This window comes from Rhinopithecus bieti, unplaced genomic scaffold, assembly GCF_001698545.2.
Source record: "Rhinopithecus bieti isolate Rb0 unplaced genomic scaffold, ASM169854v2 scaffold_10612, whole genome shotgun sequence".
NCBI lineage: Eukaryota > Metazoa > Chordata > Mammalia > Primates > Cercopithecidae > Rhinopithecus > Rhinopithecus bieti.
Genome location: NW_016806990.1, coordinates 1784355 through 1802361, shown reverse-complemented (window position 1 = coordinate 1802361; position 18007 = coordinate 1784355). Strand labels below are relative to the sequence as shown.

Sequence of the window (18007 nt, the reverse complement as noted above, 5' to 3'; positions counted from 1 at the left end):
AAAAAAAAAAAAAAAAAAGAAGAAAGAAAAACAAAAGACAGATATGGAAAGGAAAATACACCACAGGTTTGGAGAAGTTTCTTTGGGTTCATGAGTGTTCAAAGAACAGCTCTTCCTGCCTTCTTGTGATTATTTTGGTAGAGGTGGCAGTTCACCTGGGAATTTTGTGGGTACTCATTGCCAGTCATCAACAGCATCTCCCAGCAGTTACCTTTTTTTTTTTTTTTTTTTTTTTTTTGAGACAGTATTGCTCTGTTGCCCAGGCTGGAGTGCAGTGACGCTATTGTGGCTCACTGCAACCTCTGCCTCCCAGGTTCAAGTGATTCTCTTGCCTCAGCCTCCCGAGTAACTGGGATTACAGGCACATGCCACCATGCCCTGCTAATTTTGTATTTTTAGTAGAGATGAAGTTTCACCAAGTTGGCCAGGCTTGTCTCAAGTTCATGACCTCAAGTGATCCACCTGCCTCAGCCTCCCAAAGTGCTAGAATTACAGGTGTGAGCCACCATGTCTAGCCCCAGAGTTCCTTTGAGGAAAGATTTTCTAAGTCATCTCTCAATCCTATTCATCAACAAAACAAAATAATACAATTGCATGTTTGGTTTACAAGGCAAAACAAACCTATATCATATGCTAGTTTTATGCATTTAAGAACAGCATCAGAACCATATCAATATGTTTGGAGAAGCTGTAATCCTTTATTATATGTAGTTCAAAAGGCTTTTTTTGGCAGCCAAGAACCTGGAAACACATTGTGGAAGCACTAATTTTCACAAGACAGAGCACATCTATTTCCGTTGTGTAGGCCTTAAAGTATGTATAGTAAAATCTTAGTAACTGATTCCTTAGAAAGAAGGCTAATCTGAACTAGAAAAATGTGCAAGTTAATTTTTTGTATTTGTTTTATTTATTTATTTATTTATTTATTTATTAAGACAGACTCTCACTCTGTTGCCCAGTCTGGAGTGCAGTGGTGCGATCCCCTCTCACTGCAACCTCTGCCTCCCAGGTTCAAGTGATTCTCCTGCCTCAGCCTCCCGAGTAGCTGGGATTATAGGTACACACCACCAAGCCCAGATAACTTTTTTTTGTAGGTTTGGTAGAGACAGCGTTTCGCCATGTTGGCCAGCCTGGTCTGAAACTCCCAATCTCAGGTGATCCACCCTCCTCGGCCTCCCAAAGTGCTAGGATTACAAGCTTGAGCCACTACACCCGGCCTATTTTTGTATTGGTTTCAATAACTTGAACTGAGCTGATGTTACCTTAAGATGTCGTTAGTGGACCCTCTTTTATGAATCTGTAATCATTTTAATTTTTCTTTAGATTTTACTGTTTTTAAGGATTCTTAGGAAAATATTCTTTTCCTAAATTAATCTAAGATCTAAGAAAAAAGGATTATCTAAGCTAGTGATTTTCAAACTTGAACATTCTTCAAAATTCCCTGAAATGCTTGTTAAAACACATATTGCTGGCCCTACCCTAGAGTTTCTGATTCAGTAATTCTGGGATGGGGCCTGAGAATGTGCATTTCTAGCAAGATCCCAGTTGTTGATGCTGCTGGTCCTGGAATCACACTTTGAGAACCACTGACCTAAGCCATCTTAACTAGAGCTCCTAACCAAATCATGATGAATTTTGAATTGGTAAGCTCTAAATGAGTTAGTTTAATTGTACAGAAATTTAGCATGGTATATAATTTTCTTCTTGAGCCTTTTTTTAAGTTCCTTATTTTATTTTGATTAATCAATTTCTCTAACACTCTGAATTCATACTTACTCTGCTTATAGTTTTGCTTTTCATGAACTCTAGTTCTGTCTTCTCAAAGTATGGCCTGGGAGTATCTGTGAAGTCAAAAGTATTTTTATAGTAATATTAAGACATTGTCGCCTTTTTTACTCTCATTTTTTCACAAGTGTACAGTGGAGTTTTCCAGAAGCCACACGATGTGTGATGATGTAATTGCTCTCACGGCTGATGGAATGTGTGAAGCAAATATGAGAATCCAGCTATCTTCAATTAAGCCAGCACTGAAAATATTTGGAAAAAATGCAAAACAGTGCCATTCTTTTCACAAATATTTTGTTTTGAAAAATGTGGTAATTGTTCTATTTAAAAATTGTTGTTAGTTGGGCACAGTGGTTCACACTTGCAATCCCAGCACTTGGGAGGCTAAGGCAAGAACAGTGCTTGAGCCCAGTAGTTCAACACCAGCCTGGGCAACATGGTGAGACCCCCATCTCTACAAAAAATATGAAAAATTAGCCAAATGTGGTGGCATGCACCTGTGGCTTCAGCTACTGGGGAGGCTGAGGTAGGAGGATTATGTGAGCCTAGGCATTTGAGGCTGCAGCAAGCCGTGTTCACACTACTGCCCTCCAGCTTGTGTGACAGAGTGAGACCCTGGCTCAAAAATAAATACATAAATTGTTATTTATGTTTATACATAATGGATTTATTGCTACTTTAAAAGAATTAGTAAACAAATATTTTAAAATATTCTCAGTTTTAATTTCTAAAGGGATCCTAAGATCAAGAAGTTTGAGAACTATCACCCAAGGTTTTTAAGAGTGGCATTTTATACAGCATTTTACTTAAAAGATATTTCAGGTTCTTCGTCATTTTTTGATAAATCTGAATTACGTGCATGTAGCATACAAAAACGACACATTCTAATCTGCCCCTGGCTTGCTCACCTTGTGAAGAAGAGAGCCTGAATCCTGCAGATATAAAAAGATCTTCTCAACTGGCCTCCAGAATGCACAGTCTTCTGGCTCTGATGGTGGGACTTCTCAAGTGCCAGCTAATAAAACACATATTAGATATTTTAGTAGGGGAGGAATAAATAATAGGGTTGGACTAAAAGAGAGGCAATAAAAGGAATTAAGTTGTGGAAGAGGAAAATGAAGAATTGAAGATGAAATACAGACCCCTAAGCCATCCATCCAGCCCTTCTTCGCCCCATGTCTTCTTTCTGCTTTTCTTTCTTGAACACTGAATCCTCACAAGTGTACAGAAAGATAAAATGTAACAAGATAAAAAGAACCCCTTTCTTAAGTACTTCCCACGTTTTAGGGATGCCTTCCCAGAGCAGTAGTCTTGTGCTCTGGTCAGTCTGTGCCCAGTGATTAGTGATTATTCACGTTAATGAGCTGTTTGCCCAATCTGAAATACCACTTTTGGTTAGGAGCCGGGGAAGGGCAGTGTAGAGTTTTGTCCATTAGTAGAATGAAAAGTGAAGTTGCTGTCAGAGGAGTTCAGATGCTGGCTTATCATTTCCTAGCTGTGTGACTTGACCAAGTAGTGACCTAACCTCCACTTCAGCTTCTTTATCTTTAAGATGGGGAAATGATGCTTCGGTCCTGGGAGCTTTTCTTTTCTTTTTTTTTCTTGAGGCGGAGTCTCGCTCTGTCGCCCGGACTGGAGTGCAGTGGCCAGATCTCAGCTCACTGCAAGCTCCGCCTCCCGGGTTTACGCCATTCTCCTGCCTCAGCCTCCCGAGTAGCTGGGACTACAGGCACCCGCCACCTCGCCCGGCTAGTTTTTGTATTTTTAGTAGAGACGGGGTTTCACCGTGTTAGCCAGGAGGGTCTCGATCTCCTGACCTCGTGATCCGCCCGTCTCGGCCTCCCAAAGTGCTGGGATTACAGGCTTGAGCCACCGCGCCCGGCCCCTGGGAGCTTATAAGCACTGCATTTAATGAAAAAAACAATTAAGGGACATGCACAGCCAGGTGGCTCACGCCTGTAATCCCAGCACTTTGGAAGGCCGAGGCAGGCGGATCACCTGAGGTCAGGAGTTCAAGGCCAGCCTGGCGAACATCGCGAAACCCATCTCTACTAAAATACAAAATTAGCTGGGTGTGGTGGTGGGTGCCTATAATCCCGTCTACTTGGGCGGTTGAGGCAGGAGAATCGCTTGAACCCAGTGGGGAGAGGTTGCATGAGCAGAGATCGCGCCACTGAACTCCAGCCTAGGCGAAAGAGCAAAACTCTGTCTCAAAAAAAAAAATTAAAATTAAAATTCTTTCCGTACTAACCCTTTATTAGATGCCTTCTGATGAGTAATTGAGGAATAGAGTTCGATATGATTTTACCTCTTTTGATTTGCTTACTTACTGAAAGGAGATTTGTTTTGTTTCATATGCATGTTTTTTACTTCCTTTTAACTTTAGTAAAAACTTTTTCATCTAGCTTCTGAGACTTATCCTTAGGACATCACCAATTCTGATGCCGAACATTTCAAAGAGAGTGAGAAGGTTAGTGATATAATGCTGCAAAAATTGAAGATCCTCCATCTTAAAAAGAAAAATTTAGAAAGAGGTACTATATTTATTCTTCATCTAAAATTTATATTATTTTTAATGAAAAAATAGTTAAAAGGTAGTGAGGAAGAAACTCTTAAAGTTGGAATGATTTAAAAAAATTTTGGGGGGGACTAGATTACTTTTACTGTGCCCCTCACTAAAGAGAAAAAATGTTCAACATTTGACTTGTTTTATTGCTTGTCTATATTGGAAAACCTACAAAAAATTTAGTATGATAATTTTTTTCATTTTTGCATGGCACTACTGATTCCCAAAGGGTCATTTATTTTGATTTTCCTATAGCGATTTCAAACTTCATCCTTTGGAATAATGGAAACATTTAAAACAATTTTATTTCTCAGGTGGGTGAAGGGTGAGTTCAGAGGTTCTTGACTTTTGTTTAGTTACTTTTTTCTTTAATTTTTTTTTTTTGTTTTTTGTTTTTTGTTTTTTTTAGACAGAGTCTTGCTCTGTTGCTCAGGCTGGAGTGCAGCAGCATGATCTTGGCTCACTGCAGCCTCCACCTCCCAGATTCAAGCGATTCTCCTGCCTCAGCCTCCCAAGTAGCTGGGATTACAGGTGTGTGCCACCACGCCCAGCTAATTTTTGTATTTTTAGTAGAGATGGGGTTTCACCATTTTGGCCAGCCCGAATTTAATGAAATGCAACCATCGAACTCCTGACCTCAGGTTATCCACCTGCCTTAGCCTACCAAAGTACTGGGATTATGGGCGTGAGCCACCGCACCCGGCCTCAAGTATGCTTTTCTAGGCATTGTGGAATGGAGATTGAAGGATAAAATGAAGAGAATTAAATAGGGAAGGTGATAACAGGATGTCAAATTGTACCATTTTGAATCTGAGAGGAATGCAGAAATGACAACTTTTTCTGGCTAAGGAATCAAAATATATTCAAACCTGGAATCTTGGATCATAACAAATTCAGTTCTGTAGCACTTCTCCGAACTGATGTCTTGCGGGTATCCTGAAGAATCTCTCTGCCTCCTAGCCAGCCTGTAAAGGATAGGACCAATGTATGAGCATAGCCATGCAGAGAAACAACTGGCCTCCACTTCTCTAAACAGCTTTCAAAATTAAGCCCAACTGAGGATATTACAAAAATACAATTTCAGGCTGCGCACAGTTGCTCATGCCTGTAATCCCAGCATTTTGGGAGGCTAAGGCAGGCAGATGGCCTGAGCCCAGGAGTTTGAGATCAGCCTGGGCAACATGGGGAAACTCTGTCTCTACAAAACATACAAAACTTAGCCAGGCGTGGTGGCACACACCTGTGTCCCAGCTATTCTGGAGGCTGAGGTGCAAGGATCACCTGAGCCCAGAGAGGTTGAAGCTGTGGTGAGGCAAGTCTCAAAACCCTGTCTCAAAACAAACCAACAACAACAACAAAAAGCAAAACAACAAAACAAAAAACCAAAAATATTTCTTTCAGATGTCTATGTTCTTTCGGTTAATTTCTGTAATTACTGAAGTACTGACAGGTGATATGATGCGTGCAGTTTGATTCAGTGAAGGGGGATGGACAGAGGAGGGCAGTGATTGAGGATACAAATGACATTGACCATTAGCTGTTAATTATTGAAGCTGAATGATAGTTACATGGGGTTTATTAAAGTTTCTTCTCTATTTTAAATACTGGAAAATGTTCACAATAAAGAATAAAAAATATTTTGTGCACCACACTTCACTAATCAGTTTAAATATTGGATATTAAGGTTATTATTATACTGAAGGAACAAATAAGAAATGATTATAAATTATACCCAGATTTGGCTATTTTTTTTTTCTTTAAGGAAAAATTTTAATAGCCTGACTGTAACAACAATTGTATGTTAGGATAACTCCTTGGAGACTCCAAGACCACCCCCAGGTTTGATGATTAGCTGAAGGACTGTGAGTCGTCCTCATAGCTATGACTTACCATAGCAAAGGATACAACGCAAAATCAGCCAAGGGAAAAGCACAGGGGCATCGTCTAGAGGAAGCAAAACTCAGGCTTCCAAGAGTCCTCATGGAGTCACACGGGATGCATTTCATTCCCCCAGCAATGAGTTACAACCACAGGTGTGGAAGTGTCATCTACCAGTGAGGTTTCTTAGAGACCCAGTGCCCGGGGTTTTTACTGGGAGCAGTTCACATACTGGGAGCAGTTCACATAAGCACCCTCTGCCTAGTACGTGCCAAAATTCCAGATCCCTGGAAGGAAAGTAGATGCTCAGCTTAAGTCCCATGCTTTGGGCAAGTAGGTTAAGCACCATAAGCCATTTACATCAGAGAATGGTGGAAAACTTCCCACAGTCCAGCTTTCCAAATGCCAGTCACAGGGCAGCCTTGCCAGCAGGCCTCTCTAAGCCTCGCAGTCTTGGACCTGCTGTGTGAATTATTTTCCTCACGAGAGCTGTAAAAATATATTTTTGTATGTTTTTTGAAGACTGTTAGACTGTGCATGGTTGGATTTTTATTTTATTTTGTTATTATTATTATTATTATTATTTTGAGACAGAGTGTTGCTGTGACGCCAAGGCCGGAGTGCAGTGGCGCCATCTCGGCTCACTGCAACCTCTGCCTCCCAGGTTCAAGCAATTCTCCTGCCTCAGTCTCCTGAGTAGCTGGGATTACAGGTGCTCACCACTATGCCCGGCTAATTTTGGTATTTTTTAGTAGAGACAGGGTTTCACTGTGTTAGTCAGGCTGGTCTTGAACTCCTGACCTCAGGTGATCCACCCCCCTCAGCCTCCCAAAGTGCTTGGATTATAGGCGTGAACCACCATGCCCAGCCCGGTTTGATTATTTTATTATAAATATTAGAGTGTAGTTGTATTTCCTCTCTAAAATACAGAGTGTTTTCCTTTTCTTAGCTACTGAAACATAAAGATAGAATCACAANGATCTCCTGACCTCGTGATCCGCCCGTCTCGGCCTCCCAAAGTGCTGGGATTACAGGCTTGAGCCACCGCGCCCGGCCCCTGGGAGCTTATAAGCACTGCATTTAATGAAAAAAACAATTAAGGGACATGCACAGCCAGGTGGCTCACGCCTGTAATCCCAGCACTTTGGAAGGCCGAGGCAGGCGGATCACCTGAGGTCAGGAGTTCAAGGCCAGCCTGGCGAACATCGCGAAACCCATCTCTACTAAAAATACAAAAATTAGCTGGGTGTGGTGGTGGGTGCCTATAATCCCGTCTACTTGGGCGGTTGAGGCAGGAGAATCGCTTGAACCCAGTGGGGAGAGGTTGCATGAGCAGAGATCGCGCCACTGAACTCCAGCCTAGGCGAAAGAGCAAAACTCTGTCTCAAAAAAAAAAATTAAAATTAAAATTCTTTCCGTACTAACCCTTTATTAGATGCCTTCTGATGAGTAATTGAGGAATAGAGTTCGATATGATTTTACCTCTTTTGATTTGCTTACTTACTGAAAGGAGATTTGTTTTTGTTTCATATGCATGTTTTTTACTTCCTTTTAACTTTAGTAAAAACTTTTTCATCTAGCTTCTGAGACTTATCCTTAGGACATCACCAATTCTGATGCCGAACATTTCAAAGAGAGTGAGAAGGTTAGTGATATAATGCTGCAAAAATTGAAGAGCCTCCATCTTAAAAAGAAAAATTTAGAAAGAGGTACTATATTTATTCTTCATCTAAAATTTATATTATTTTTAATGAAAAAATAGTTAAAAGGTAGTGAGGAAGAAACTCTTAAAGTTGGAATGATTTAAAAAAATTTTGGGGGGGACTAGATTACTTTTACTGTGCCCCTCACTAAAGAGAAAAAATGTTCAACATTTGACTTGTTTTATTGCTTGTCTATATTGGAAAACCTACAAAAAATTTAGTATGATAATTTTTTTCATTTTGCATGGCACTACTGATTCCCAAAGGGTCATTTATTTTGATTTTCCTATAGCGATTTCAAACTTCATCCTTTGGAATAATGGAAACATTTAAAACAATTTTATTTCTCAGGTGGGTGAAGGGTGAGTTCAGAGGTTCTTGACTTTTGTTTAGTTACTTTTTTCTTTAATTTTTTTTTTTGTTTTTTGTTTTTTGTTTTTTTTAGACAGAGTCTTGCTCTGTTGCTCAGGCTGGAGTGCAGCAGCATGATCTTGGCTCACTGCAGCCTCCACCTCCCAGATTCAAGCGATTCTCCTGCCTCAGCCTCCCAAGTAACTGGGATTACAGGTGTGTGCCACCACGCCCAGCTAATTTTGTATTTTAGTAGAGATGGGGTTTCACCATTTTGGCCAGCCCGAATTTAATGAAATGCAACCATCGAACTCCTGACCTCAGGTTATCCACCTGCCTTAGCCTACCAAAGTACTGGGATTATGGGCGTGAGCCACCGCACCCGGCCTCAAGTATGCTTTTCTAGGCATTGTGGAATGGAGATTGAAGGATAAAATGAAGAGAATTAAATAGGGAAGGTGATAACAGGATGTCAAATTGTACCATTTTGAATCTGAGAGGAATGCAGAAATGACAACTTTTCTGGCTAAGGAATCAAAATATATTCAAACCTGGAATCTTGGATCATAACAAATTCAGTTCTGTAGCACTTCTCCGAACTGATGTCTTGCGGGTATCCTGAAGAATCTCTCTGCCTCCTAGCCAGCCTGTAAAGGATAGGACCAATGTATGAGCATAGCCATGCAGAGAAACAACTGGCCTCCACTTCTCTAAACAGCTTTCAAAATTAAGCCCAACTGAGGATATTACAAAATACAATTTCAGGCTGCGCACAGTTGCTCATGCCTGTAATCCCAGCATTTTGGGAGGCTAAGGCAGGCAGATGGCCTGAGCCCAGGAGTTTGAGATCAGCCTGGGCAACATGGGGAAACTCTGTCTCTACAAAACATACAAAACTTAGCCAGGCGTGGTGGCACACACCTGTGTCCCAGCTATTCTGGAGGCTGAGGTGCAAGGATCACCTGAGCCCAGAGAGGTTGAAGCTGTGGTGAGGCAAGTCTCAAAACCCTGTCTCAAAACAAACCAACAACAACAACAAAAGCAAAACAACAAAACAAAAAACCAAAATATTTCTTTCAGATGTCTATGTTCTTTCGGTTAATTTCTGTAATTACTGAAGTACTGACAGGTGATATGATGCGTGCAGTTTGATTCAGTGAAGGGGATGGACAGAGGAGGGCAGTGATTGAGGATACAAATGACATTGACCATTAGCTGTTAATTATTGAAGCTGAATGATAGTTACATGGGGTTTATTAAAGTTTCTTCTCTATTTTAAATACTGGAAAATGTTCACAATAAAGAATAAAAAATATTTTGTGCACCACACTTCACTAATCAGTTTAAATATTGGATATTAAGGTTATTATTATACTGAAGGAACAAATAAGAAATGATTATAAATTATACCCAGATTTGGCTATTTTTTTTTTCTTTAAGGAAAATTTTAATAGCCTGACTGTAACAACAATTGTATGTTAGGATAACTCCTTGGAGACTCCAAGACCACCCCAGGTTTGATGATTAGCTGAAGGACTGTGAGTCGTCCTCATAGCTATGACTTACCATAGCAAAGGATACAACGCAAAATCAGCCAAGGGAAAAGCACAGGGGCATCGTCTAGAGGAAGCAAAACTCAGGCTTCCAAGAGTCCTCATGGAGTCACACGGGATGCATTTCATTCCCCAGCAATGAGTTACAACCACAGGTGTGGAAGTGTCATCTACCAGTGAGGTTTCTTAGAGACCCAGTGCCCGGGGTTTTACTGGGAGCAGTTCACATACTGGGAGCAGTTCACATAAGCACCCTCTGCCTAGTACGTGCCAAAATTCCAGATCCCTGGAAGGAAAGTAGATGCTCAGCTTAAGTCCCATGCTTTGGGCAAGTAGGTTAAGCACCATAAGCCATTTACATCAGAGAATGGTGGAAAACTTCCCACAGTCCAGCTTTCCAAATGCCAGTCACAGGGCAGCCTTGCCAGCAGGCCTCTCTAAGCCTCGCAGTCTTGGACCTGCTGTGTGAATTATTTTCCTCACGAGAGCTGTAAAATATATTTTGTATGTTTTTTGAAGACTGTTAGACTGTGCATGGTTGGATTTTATTTTATTTTGTTATTATTATTATTATTATTATTTTGAGACAGAGTGTTGCTGTGACGCCAAGGCCGGAGTGCAGTGGCGCCATCTCGGCTCACTGCAACCTCTGCCTCCCAGGTTCAAGCAATTCTCCTGCCTCAGTCTCCTGAGTAGCTGGGATTACAGGTGCTCACCACTATGCCCGGCTAATTTTGGTATTTTTTAGTAGAGACAGGGTTTCACTGTGTTAGTCAGGCTGGTCTTGAACTCCTGACCTCAGGTGATCCACCCCCCTCAGCCTCCCAAAGTGCTTGGATTATAGGCGTGAACCACCATGCCCAGCCCGGTTTGATTATTTTATTATAAATATTAGAGTGTAGTTGTATTTCCTCTCTAAAATACAGAGTGTTTTCCTTTTCTTAGCTACTGAAACATAAAGATAGAATCACAACCTTTAGAGATTTAATTGCTAAGGAAAAAGCATTTCAAGATGATGCTATTAAGGTGAGCTTAATATTTACTATGTACTATCTTTAACATAAAAATATACATTTTCAGATATTTATGCTCTGTTGGTAAATTTGTTGAAGTCCTTCTAGTACTTAGTTCTACACTTTTATTATTTCAGCCACATAATCTCTTTGATTTTTAAACTAATAAGTATTTATTGTCAAGTATTCCAAGGAGTATGAAATGATTGAAAGTGAGAACAAATATATTTAATCTCAGGTCACAGACTGTGATTCAGATGAAGCCAAGAGTATCAGAGATGTACCTACCTTTCTGGGAGCCAAACTGGATAAGCACCACAGTCTAAATGAGGAGCTTGATTTCTTGGTAAGAAAGACCTTTTGTTACCTTGCTATTATTTTTATACACGACATTATTTTACTAACAAGTTTAAGAAATTGTCCTTCAAAAAACTGGCTTATTAAAACGGCCATACACTGACATCATGGCATTATTATTTACCCACAAGAATATAGAATTGAAGTTTGCATTTTTGGGTTTTGAAATTTTAAATATTGTCCCACCTCATTTCTGTTTAGACTAATCAGATTTATCTGCTTCCAAATGCAGAAATTAAAGAAAAAGTGCTGTTTTTTCATAGTAGATGAAGTACACTAATACTGTTGCATATGCTACAGTAATAGCTGTGTACAACACCATGGTTAAGGTGTGCTTTAGGCAATAACACTCATAATGTATTTTAGATGGTATTGTAAAGATAAAGGCAGATAAAATAGGAAAAATGTGTTAAAAGAAAATGAAAATGTGATCTTAGAATCTAGATAGTTATAGAGCAATTTCGGAACTCAGTTGGATCTCACTAAAATGAAAACGTCTGATTAACATAAGGAATTTTTATAGGAGTTAATTAGATAAGTCTACCATCATATTTTTTAAATGGTTAAAAGCAGCATGCTATACCAAATTCATTACATACAACTCACCTTTAATAGAAAAGAAACTGTCTAATAACATGAAGTTTCAAAGCTTTCCTCTTTTCTAATTTTTTTTTTTTTTTTTTCATTTAAGAAGTAATTATTGGCTGGGTGCAGTGGCTCACACCTGTGATCCCAGCACTTTGGGAGGCCAAGGCAGGTGGATCATGAGGTCAGGAGTTCAAGACCAGCCTGAACAAGATGGTGAAACCCCATCTCTACTAAAAATACAAAAAATTAGCCGGGCGCGGTGGCAGGCATCTGTAATCCCAGCTACTCGGGAGGCTGAGGCAGGAGAATCGCTTGAACGCAGAGGGCAGAGGTTGCAGTGAGCTGAGATCATACCACTGCACTCCAGCCTGGGCGACAGAGTGAGACTCTGTCTAAAAAAAAAAAAAAATAGTAATTATTATTGACTTCTCAGAAAAGATTAAACATGCTAATCACTAAGGAGCTAGAAAGTGAAACAAAACATAAACCCTACTACTAAGGAATCTAGAAAAGAAGATACATAAATAACTGTTTATCAGGAGGAAGGGGAAAGTTTTTAGAGAAGAGGTACAATGACTGGCATCTAACAGAGTGGATACTTGTCTGAGGACTAGAAGAGGTTATTTCTAAGTGCAGGTTATGAAAGAGATGGCAGCTGGGTCTTAAAGACCAGTAAAATTTGGGCATAGGGAACTAAGAGGACAGCATACAATACATTCTGTTGTCCATTAGCAGTACCTATGCTTCAGGCCCTGGTGATACAAAGATGATGAGAGTGACCAGTAGTGTTCCCAGCAGTGGGAGCTGGAATGGGAACAAGGTCAGAAATGATAGAGTGTCAAACATACCATATCACCTTTAAAATGCACTGTGGGCTTTGCTGTACAAACCCTATCTCAGAGTATCCAAATAATTGATGAGGGAGAGTTCTTTATTGAAGAATGTAAGCTATTAAAAGCCGAAGAAAAGATAAGTTTAGAAAATTATATTTTGCACTCCTGAATAGATTAAGGAATGTAAGCAGCTATCATAATGGCTGCTAAAACCTTTAGGTTCAAGATTGATAAGGAGTTTTTAATGAATGAGTCATATTGACCAATATTTGAACCCACTGATGAATCTCAGCCCCACTAATGGTGAGACGGGCAGACCTGTGCCCCTTGACATGGTGCAGAGGAAGCACACGACACCATCCACAAGGCTTCTTACCAAAACTGCTGAATCTAAAAGCTAGCTTATAGACCTAACTACCAGCAGACAGAAACTACAGTGGGTAAAGAAATGTACTTGATCATACCATAATGACAAATCCTGAAGGTGGAGGACTCTAATAAATAAATAATTGGCACAAGAGAAGGGAAGGAGAGGGAATAACTGTTACAGACTAAGAGAGGCTAGAGACTTAAAGGACAAATCAGCCAGAGGCAGTGTATGAAACTCAACCAACCACTATAGAAAGACATTTGTGAGATAATAGAAAATTGAACTCAGCATATTAGATAATATTACAAAATTATTGTTGATATTATTGATTTTAATAGATGTGATAGTGGTATCATTGTGTTTTTAAAAGCCCTTATCTGTTAGTATTACATTTGCTTGTTTGTTTTTAGAGATGGAGCCTCGCTCTGTTGCCAGGCTGGAGTATAGTGGCACTGCACCCTCTGCCCCCCGGGTTTCAAGGGATTCTCCTGCCTCAGCCTCCTAAGTAGCTGGGACTACAAGCACCCACCACCATGCCCAGCTAATTTTTGTATTTTTAGTAGTTTTGCCACGTTGGCCAGGCTAGTCACGAACTCCTGAGCTCAGGTGATCCACCCGCCTCAGCCTCTCAAAGTACTGGGGTTACAGGTGTGAGCCACCACACCCATCCTGTTAGTATTACATTTTGAAAAGTATTTATGAATGAATTAATATGATGACAAGGTTTGCTTTAAAGCACTCCAGGAGAACAAAAAGGTGGCGTAGTAGGGGTAGGAGCAGAGTTGGAGAAAGATAAAACAGTAATGGAAAATGTTGGTAATTGTTGAAGTTATGTGATGGAAACATGGAGGTCCATTATGTTATTCTTCAGACTTGCATGAAAGTTTTCAAGATAAAAAGAGTTTTGTTCTTATTGTTTGGAAGTGCAGAATGTACTCCAGAGATTCACACCTCATTCTGTAAGGAACTCCGGGCCAGTAAGGTGTGGCCGCTGGAGTGCAGGGTGATGCTCATGCTTCCTCTGGCATGTCGTCGTGTGCTTCTCTCACGTCCTTCTGACCCCTTGCTGTTGGCACCTCTTCACAGTTCTGACCCTGCCATCTGCTCCATTTACAGCCTGTCCTCCTCCATTCTGAGACAGGGTCCTTGACTTCAGCTTTGACTTCCTACTGGCTCGAGCATCCTGGGTGTTTAACTGTCAAGTGCAAAATGTCTCCTGGTCCAGGAAGACCTTGCTACAGTCAGAGATTTGATCACTGGGAACAAGGCAAAAGTCCATTTAATGATATTGATGTTCAGAGTTCAAATAGGCTTATAGTGAGTTCCTCCTAGATCCCATCTTCAGTAAAATAGATACCTTTTAATACAAATGAGATATCCTCTCACTAGTATTATCGAGTAGTTAAAATTTAAAAATCAAAATCTGTCCTAAAACATACCACTTCAATATGGCAATCATATATTATGTAAAACATTTACCTAATTTATTATTTTGGTAGCCTTTAAAATTAACAGTTTGTTACATTGTAAAGAAGTCACAAGAATAAGAAAGGAATAGGCAAAGTAGAAAATTACTGCTCTAGGAAAAATTTTCCAAGTGAGCCAAAAGAAAACAATCAAAACCCAGTACCTTGCAGTCCACTTGAACGACAGAAGGTACCCGCCAGTATCTGAATTTGGCCCGGTGTTACCTTGAGTATACTTTATAGTTTGCCGGCCTCTCTGCCACTGACCAACCTTCTAAGGATGAGACTAGAGTCATCACTAGAACTTGGGTCACACAGGTGGGAGGGCTGTCCTGCTGGATGGAATCTTACATTCTTTGTTTACGTAGATGTCAACTTTACCATCTGTTTTCTTGTTCTCTCAAGCATCCTGGCATTTTACAGTAGTTCTTCTGATACTCTGACCCTATCCCTCACCTTCCTGGTTGTGATTTTCCTAATTTCCTTTCTAAAGCAAGAGTGGGAAACAATATTTGCACCATAGATCCTTGCTGAAGGATATCACATCAATCTATTTCCTGACCAGCTCTTGGCAAGAGCTTCAGAGCTCTTGTATCTCTGAAGGATTATCTTTGCAGTTCTTTTGTTCCTCTAGTAGTAATCCTCAGTTTAGAAAAAATACATTTTACATCTTGATGGAATACCTATATGTACACACACACAGCTAAAACATTGGGTTTTAAAATTCTGTTTTGTTCTGTTCCATTTCTTTTTTTATGTTGGTCATAAATTCATTTTACCACTTAATAAAGAGTCATATCCTGAATCATGTTCATGATCTGAAAGCTGCTGCTTGGAACATACTATCTCAGCCCTCACAGAATTGCTTTTACTGAGTTGTGCTCTGATGTTAGACCCTCAACAATCCTAGGAAACATCCTTCTCATTTGCTACAGAGACATGGTTGTTTCACTTGGGTGAGAACTTCCTTAGAGATCTTGGGCCCACTAGGACAAGCTCCTCTTTTAGAAGCAGGTATATTTTCATAACATAAATAATGACAACCAGATTTGTCATTATTTATGTAACTGACTAGATTTCCATTTTGTTTTAGCTATGAAGAAGTTTATTAATAAATATGGCACTGGAGTGTAGGTCTTAGTTACCTTTGTATCTGCATGTTGTTACTCACCTGCTCTATATATTCTGGCTTAATGTTTAGTTTCTGATTGACATTGCATTTGTTTGTTTGTTTTTCGAGACAGAGTCTTGCTCTGTCATCCAGGCTGGAGGGCAGTGGCATGATCTTGGCTCACTGCAACCTCCACCTCCTGGGTTCAAGTGATTCTCCTGCCTCAGCCTCCCAAGTAGCTGAGAATACAGGCATGCACTACCCCACCCGGCTAATTTTTTGGTATTTTTTAATAGAGACGGGGTTTCACCATGTTAGACAGGCTGGTCTTGAACTCCTGACCTCAGGTGATTCGCCCACCTTGGCCTCCCAAAGTGCTGGGATTACAGCCGTGAGCTGTCGCGCCCAGCCAGGTTTATATTGTATTGTATGTACACAACCTCAAAACCTTTATGTGGAGAATTGGAAACTCAGTCAGCCAATTTTCTTACCATATCTCAATCTGCAAGCCTAGTAATAATGATGGCTGATTTATCCACTGTTCATGGTGAATGTTATGTGTACCTTGACATACTTTCCCTCTAAGTTGACACTACCAGAATGTAAGACAACCCTATATGAGGAAAATGTGTTAATGCAAGTAAAAGCCTCTTAGCAAACCTTGAATTACCACCTAGATAGAGCTAAATACCCTGGCTTCACCATATGGCCAGGCCGCCTGCACCTCAAATCGTGGAGGGCCTTGGTGAACCTCATAACAGGTGTATCGTAGCAGGATAATGGCACCCCCAAAAACTTCCACACCATAGTCCCCAGAACATGGCAGAATGGACTTTGCAGATGCGATTAAATCAAGGGCCTTGAGATTCAGGGGTAGATTATCCTGGATTGTTAGGGTGGGTCCAATGTAATCATGAGTTCTTAAAAGTAGAGGACCTTTCCCAGACATGTCAGAGGGAGATATCACTATAAAGAATATTCAAAGCTATAACATTTGCTAGCTCTGAAGATGAAGAGAGGGGACCTAAGCCAAAGATGTGGGCAGCATTTAGAAGCTGGAAAGTCTCCCCTAAGGCCTCTAGAAAGGAGCACAGCCCTGTTGACACTTTGACTTTAGCCCAGTGAGACCTGTGCCAGACTTCCCACCTACAGAACTATAAGACAATCACTTTGTGTTGTGTGAAGCCACTAAGTTTGTGGTAATTTGCTACAGCAGCAACAGAAAGTGAATACAAGATGTATTGACCTCAGTTTTATAGTGATTTGGATTTCAGTGCCTCATAATACATTGAAGCAAATTAATATATTATTAACTTGGAACTGTGTCCACAAATTTGGGATACAGAGAGGAGCAAACCTGGGATATGTTTGGAGGGCTCATGACTGAGCAGTCTTACCTGGACTGGGTGAACCTCATCTTGGCTTCTCTGCCTCTCGCTGGCTGTCATCCATGCTGCCCAGGGAGCAGCTCTCCAAGAGGACTTCCTCCTCTGCTATGTCAAATGTCTGTTGCTGTGAACATGACCCAACATGGGTGTCCAGCCTCTGCCTAACTCACCCCTGCCCTTAGAGCCTGCATCTTCAAGGCAGTCAGTGAGGCCCATCACAACTTCTGTGGGTCTGTGTCTGCGCTCTGTGCTGCAGCACACAGGGGCAGGCCACTCAGGAAAGGAGATGCTGAAGAGGTGGGAGAGATACTTAACATCATTAAGATGCAAATTAGGCCGGGCAAAGTAGCTCACACCTGTAATCTCAGCACTTTGGGAGGCCGAGGTGGGTGGATCACCTGAGGTCAGGAGTTTGAGACCAACCTGACCAACATGGTGAAACCCCATCTCTACTAAAAAATACAAAATTAGCCGGGCATGGTGGCACACGCCTGTAATCCCAGCTACTTGGGAGGCCAAAGCAGGAGAATCGCTTGAACCTGGGAGGCGGAGGTTGCAGTGAGCTGAGATCATGCCACTGCACTCCAGCCTGGGCAACAAGAGCAAAACTCCATCTCAAAAAAAAAGAAAAAAAGAAAAAAAAGATGCAAATTAAAACCACAAAGAATACCACTGCACCCCTTTTAGAATGTCTAAAATTAAAAAGACTGACTGTACCAAGGCTTGGAGAGAATGTGGAACAAATGCAACTCTCATTCACTGCTGATTGGGATGTAAAATGGTCCAACCATTTTGGAAAACATTTTGGCAATGGCTTTAAAAGTTAAACACACACATACCATTATTCTACTCCTAGTTTTTTTTTTTTTTTTTGGTTGTCATTTTTAAGAGACAGGGTATCTCTCTGTCACCCAGGCTGAAGTGTAGTGGCACAATCTTGGCTCACTGCAGCCTCCCACCTCAGCCTCCAGAATATCTGGGACTACAGGTGTACATCACCAGCCCTAGCTAATTAAAACAACTTTTTTTTTTTTTTTTTTTTTTT

At 40.8% G+C, this 18007-nt stretch overlaps 1 protein-coding gene across 1 annotated transcript in view; it reads left to right on the top strand.

Moving 5' to 3' along the window:
- CAGE1 (cancer antigen 1) overlaps positions 1-18007 on the top strand; it is a 61677-nt gene that overhangs the window by 15238 nt on the left and 28432 nt on the right. The window contains 5 exon segments of the mRNA XM_017879613.1: positions 2651-2827; positions 7830-7938; positions 8305-8306; positions 10782-10862; positions 11088-11195. Coding sequence (XP_017735102.1) covers positions 2651-2827; positions 7830-7938; positions 8305-8306; positions 10782-10862; positions 11088-11195 — 477 coding nt within the window.